A 5,996-nucleotide genomic window follows, 5' to 3' on the forward strand; every position below is an offset into this window, starting at 1 on the left:
TTGGCTGCACGAGGAGATCTACCAGAGTCCATTTTATATCCCTTTTTTGCCCCCCCCACACCGTGAGTACATCATTTCTTTCCCTTTACCGTTGTCTTCCGATACTTGACTTTTCAGTCACTTTCTCTTGTCTTCTGCAAGTCTATTTTTAGCGCAGAAGAACAGTGCAGCTCACGCTTTCCAGATATTTCACTGAGATGAGAGAAGGGGGTGTCAAACTCATTTTAACTCGGGGGCCACACCGTAGAACCAACATTCTGTCGGGGGCGGACTGGTAGATTAAAGAGAAAGAAAAAGAATTAAGAGAAAGAGGGGGGGTAAAGAAAGAGAGAGAGGGAGAGAGCCTGAGAAACGAAAGAGATAAAAAGAGAAGTCGTGAGAGAGGGGGGAAGAAAGGGAGAGGAAGAAAGAAATCCAAAGAGAAATAGAAAGACAGAAGGAGAGAAAAGAGAAAAGAAAGTGCGAAGGGTAGGCTGAGAGAGAGAGAAAAGAGAGAAAAGGAAAAAAGGAAGTAAGAGCAAAAGAAGTTAAAAAGACACAGAGAGAGAAAGAGACAGAGAGTGTGAGAAAAGGGGTGGGAGAGAGAGAGAGAGAGAGAGAGAGAGAGATGAGGGAGAGAGCGTGAGGAACAAAAGATAAAAAGTCGTGAAAGAGGGGGGGGAGAAAGAAATCCAAAGAGAAATAGAAAGACAGAAGGAGAGAAAAGAGAAAAGAAAGTGTGAAGGGTAGGAAGAGAGAAAGAGACAAAGAGCAACAAAGGAAGAGAAAAAGAGAGTGAAAGAGTCAGAGACAGAGAGTGGGAGAAAAGGGGTGGAAAAGGTGGAAAAGAAAGAGAGAGAGAGAGAGAGAGAGAGAGAGAGAGAGAGAGGAAGAAATACAAGTACAGTGTCTTTGTGGCAACATCAAGTTGACATATTTCAACACGATAGAACAAACATTCTGTCGGGGGCCGGGCCAGTAGATTAAAGAGAAAGAAAAAGAGAGATAAAGAAATAAGAGAAAGAGGAAGGGAAAAGGAGTGGGACAAAGAAAGAAAAAGAGAGAGAGGGAGAGAGCCTGAGAAACAAAAGAGATAAAAAGAGAAGTCGTGAGAGAGGGGGGAAGAAAGGGAGAGGAAGAAAGAAATCCAAAGAGAAATAGAAAGACAGAAGGGGAGAAAAGAGAAAAGAAAGTGCAAAGGGTAGGAAGAGAGAGAGAGAAAAGAGAGAAAAGGAAAAAAGGAAGTAAGAGCAAAAGAAGTTAAAAAGACACAGAGAGAGAAAGAGACAGAGAGTGTGAGAAAAGGGGTGGGAGAGAGAGAGAGAGAGAGAGAGAGAGAGATGGAGGGAGAGAGCGTGAGGAACAAAAGATAAAAAGTCGTGAAAGAGGGGGGGAGAAAGAAATCCAAAGAGAAATAGAAAGACAGAAGGAGAGAAAAGAGAAAAGAAAGCGTGAAGGGTAGGAAGAGAGAAAGAGACAAAGAGCAACAAAGGAAGAGAAAAAGAGAGTGAAAGAGTCAGAGACAGAGAGTGGGAGAAAATATGTGAGAGAGAGAGGGAGAGAGAGAAGAGGAAGGGAAAAGGAGTGAGAGCGGGACAAAGAAAGAAAAAGAGAGAGGGAGAGAGCGTGAGAAACAAAAGATAAAAAGTCACGAGGGAGGGGGAAAAGAAAGGGAGAGGAAGAAAGAAATCCAAAGAGAAATAGAAAGACAGAAGGGGAGAAAAGAGAAAAGAAAGCCTGAAGGGTAGGAAGAGCGATAGAGAAAAGAGAGAAAAGGAAAAAAGGAAGCCCCGAGTTCAAATGAGTTTGACACCCCTGCCCTAAACGATAGTTCCCTAAAAGCTTGGGGTACACGTTTGAGGTGTCCCCCAAAAAGTTGAAAGTGAAATATGTTCTATATTAAAGCCCCAGTGTGTCATAACTGAACACTAGATGGCACCTAATTGTCTAACGCGAACGAAAAACACTGCCAAGAGCACAGCGTAGCAGCAAGATGCCTGACAAACACGGCGGTGACTTCAAGGCAAGGATTCCGCTATGTAAAAAATCGACAAATTTTTCGACTTGTAATTAAAAAAACATCTATCGTTGCATAATATTCAAATCAATGTTTTTTATTGAATGAAAGTTTCTCTAAATATTACATACTGTACCTTTAAGTATGTGTGAACAATGTCCAACTGACTTCAAATGGCCCTTATGTTTTATTTCCACTGTCCCCGTCATTTTTTATAGAATAGATTAGAATAGAATATACCTTTATTGTCATTGTCACAAAATGGGTTAACATATTGTGACAACGAAATTGGGCATGACACTCCAGTTTCACACATTCACAGTGAGGTAAAAAAAAAACAAGAAGATAAAGGAACAGAGAAGATAAGGTTATGAAACAATCTTATCTTACCTATAGCAAAACAGTCCCCAGATTTTTTTAAACTTTTTTTATTTGTTCGTTTGGCATGAAAGTGGTGAAAGTAAGAAAAGGGCCTGCTTCAAATACAGTTCAACACCAACCCAAAGATAAAAAAAGAAGATTTTTATTTTAATATACCTAAGAAATGCACATACTTGCACGCGCAGCATGAACGAGCTGACTGGGAATTGTTGGAATTAGTTACCTGACTTCAGTAATCAAACACAAACTTTATTCTCCTAACAATGCGTGCTCATTTCTTAATTTAGGGAAAAACATTGACAAGAGACCGGCTTTTCCACACGGGGGCAGATTTATTTTCTTTAAGTATTTAACTAAGTGAATTCCATCCAATTAGCCGAATTATTGTCGCTCGAGGCTTCCTCCAGCCTCCTTTCTCGATTGTCCCTCTCGTTCTCCGATCTGATCTCCCATCTCTGCTCTCGTCTCTCTCCTTCCGTCTTCCGTCTTTTTCACACGACGGGGCGTCGGCCACCCCCCATGGGCGGGCCAGGAACTCTCCACGTGGCAGACTCCTCACGGGGCCTCCACCTCGTCGCCACCTCCTCGCCGAAAGGCGCCGCCATGTCTAAAGGACTCACACCAACGAAGCTTATCAGAACACTTGTCTCCTTTTCCCGCGTCAGCCCTTGTCCCCGTTCTTGTTGTCTTTCTGTAAACATCATTCTTGTCTAGGCCACACTGACCCCAAGCCTTCCCTGTGAAAAATCCCCACTGCATTCAACAAATGTAATTTGTTTTATATTAAATCCCTTATAGTCAAAAAAATGAAATTAAAAAATGTTGGAGTTATATAATTATATTTATCCTACAGTTGACATTAATATGTTATATGTGTTCTCAGCCATTTTGAAGAGTTCTCAGCCCGTAAGCTGCTCTTCAAGGCCATGAGTTGTTTTTTTGTACAGCCTGTCTTTTTTGTCTCACATACCACTGGATGCACCCTGACCTGGAATAAATGTGCATGCCATAACTCAAGTTGTTCTTCACCAAGAGCCTGGGAAGAAGAAGGGGAGGTGCCCAGGACAGAGGTCACCTGTCATCATCGGATGGAAAGCAGGCCTGCGAAAGAAGATGAATTAACTCTACGTAGCAAAAGTTAGAATACGGCCTCAATTTGTTAGATAGAAACCCGCCCCTCAGTAAATTGAGACTCATGTATGACAGGGCAAAACCTTAATAAAAAGAGAGGAGATTCGGAGATTTCTTCAGAGTGATTTGGGTGATTGGCGGCATACATTCTCCAACCTCTCCTTGCAAGATTCTAATTAATCATATTCTCTTTGTCTTTTATTTCAGAGCGTTTTATCATAAATGTTGGAGACTTAAACCTAACAAAAAATCCTTCAGGCTGCACTGATGACACAAGCCAGGAGATGGCGGAAGGGAGTAAAATGGTTCTGACTTTAGAACAGCTGCTTTCGCGGGAACAGTATATATTATTTAGTGTCTTCTAGTGGAGCTCACTTTATCTTGTACTTCTTTCAGCATTGTCTCAGAGCCACTGTCCATGAGTTTCACACATATGCCATAGATTCTTGATTTACAACTCCCGTATGCTTTGAATCTTCTTATTAAAGAAGACCATAAAGTCATGTCAATCTGTTTCCTTATTAGCAATGCTACAGTGTCTTAAAAGGATTTTGGGGTTATTCTTTTGTGCCGCATTCACCTTCGAACTCTGTCTCCCTCTGTGTGTTACCAGCTGCAGTTTCTTCCGACTGTTCAACTGCCACCCACGTGGCCCGCCGTCCAGGAGGGCCGTGGCACCATGTGGGTTTTGGATAAGATCCGCGGCACGGTAGAAACAGGCGTTCTGCGACACGGCGACGGTAGCGAAAAAAAAGGAGCGCCTTTACCCTACTCCAACGTCCTCACGCCGGACAAGATCCCGGACTTCTTCATCCCACCCAAGTTGGTCTGCTGCCCTCCCGAACCCGAGCCTCCCAAACCCAACGAGGGTTTGCAACCGTCCACATCGGAGCAGACCACTACCGGTGTCGGTGGTAGAAAAATCAGCAATCCCAAAAGTCCCCGTCTGGTGGCTAAGTTAGCAGGGGACACCAAGAACCTTCTGAAGGCAGCCAACCGACACATCATCCAGATCGAGAGCGCCGATGACATCGTAGCCGGGGACACCAACGCAGACCCTCAGTCCCAGACGGCAATGTCCCTCCCCTATGTCCCCAAGACCCAAACTTCTTACGGCTTTACCACCCTGAAGGAAAGCCCCCACACCCGCCGCAAGGAGTCTCTATTCCACAGCGACATCACCAGCCCCATGACCTCCCCCAACAGCCAGAGGAAAACCAAACCCGACGGCGGCAACCACCTCAACCCGGCCGACTTCAACGCCTCCCACATGAACCCCTACCGCTACTTCAGCGGCGGCGAGAGCGACACCTGCTCCTCGGCCGAGTCGTCCCCCTTCAGTTCGCCGTTACTCTCTCGCTCTGCGTCTCTTCTCAAGATCTTCACTCATGAGACTCAAGCCAAGGTGGTGAAAGCCAAGCGCTCCTTCGCCCGCCACAGCTCGCTCTCCACCGACGAGTGCAGCTCGGCCGAGCCCAGCCCCAGCCTCCAGCGTCGACTGCACATCCCGTCCTTCTACTGCGGGGGCGCCGCGGCCCCGGTGGACCACGGGTCCCAACGGGAGCATACCGTCAACCTGCACAAGGGCGGCAGCGTCCGGATCAGCGCCCACTACGACGCCGGTACCTCCCGCCTGAGGGTCCGGGTCCTGGCGGCCGAGAGTCTCTACGACAAACACTTTGACATCAAGAGCATCAACTGCTGCGTGTCGGTGTACCTGAACCCTGGCAAGATGCAGAAGCAGCGCAGTAACATCATCAAGAACAGTCGAAACCCCGTTTTCAACGAGGACTTCTTTTTCGACGCCGTCAGCCCGCTCCAAGTCAAGAACCTGTCGCTCAAGATCAAGGTGGTCAACAAAGGAACCAGCCTTAAGAGGAACACGCTGCTTGGTGAACGGGAGGTCCTGCTCAGTAAGCTGCTCTCTGGGGTCTAGACTCCAAACCGTAATCAATGGACCTTTAATTGGTTCTGGCCAGAGATGGCAAATCCAGGTCCATGTTGTGGATTTCGCTCTGTTCTAGATCTGGATTTGCCACCTCTTGTTCCCTTCTCGTTATATGTTAGGATTCGGTTCTGCCGGGCTGTACGCTTCATTTCAAGTCACTTTTGAGACTACAGCGGTTGACAAATTACCGTATTTTCCGCACTATAAGGCGCACCGGGTTATAGGGCGCACCCCGAAAAAATAGTTTTTGGTCCTATTTTTGACATACATAAGACGCACCGGATTACAAGGCGCTACAATGGGAACGTGGACAAAACAGTCAGATAGTTCAGTCCAACTGATTACCCCCTTAACATTCCCAAAGCTTGCAAATACGTGTCGAGAACACGTGCGGATGCGGTGTCCCTACGATGTCACTCCAATGCATCGTTCCATCATTCGGAAGGTTAAAGTCTTGGGATTCAAGAAATGCCAACCATTCCTTAGTTTCTATTTTCTTTTTCGCTCGCAACTTTACTGTATATATGACAATAAACACTT

General features: G+C 45.9%; 1 protein-coding gene across 1 annotated transcript; it reads left to right on the forward strand.

Moving 5' to 3' along the window:
* Positions 1-5,729, forward strand: LOC148355920 (C2 calcium-dependent domain-containing protein 4C). Its single transcript, XM_088349774.1, has 2 exons — positions 1-62; positions 4,122-5,729. Exon 2 carries the CDS (start codon positions 4,188-4,190, stop codon positions 5,442-5,444), a length of 1,257 nt encoding a protein of 418 aa, XP_088205900.1. The 5' UTR covers positions 1-62; positions 4,122-4,187; the 3' UTR covers positions 5,445-5,729.
* The last annotated feature ends 267 nt before the right edge of the window (positions 5,730-5,996 follow it).

This window comes from Urocampus carinirostris, chromosome 12 (genome assembly GCF_059441175.1).
Source record: "Urocampus carinirostris isolate Australia breed hairy pipefish chromosome 12, RoL_Ucar_1.0, whole genome shotgun sequence".
Taxonomy (NCBI): domain Eukaryota; kingdom Metazoa; phylum Chordata; class Actinopteri; order Syngnathiformes; family Syngnathidae; genus Urocampus; species Urocampus carinirostris.

Excerpts from the sequence above, each read along its gene's own strand:
- LOC148355920 (XM_088349774.1), top strand. The coding sequence starts at position 4,188 with ATGTGGGTTTTGGATAAGATCCGCGGCACGGTAGAAACAGGCGTTCTG.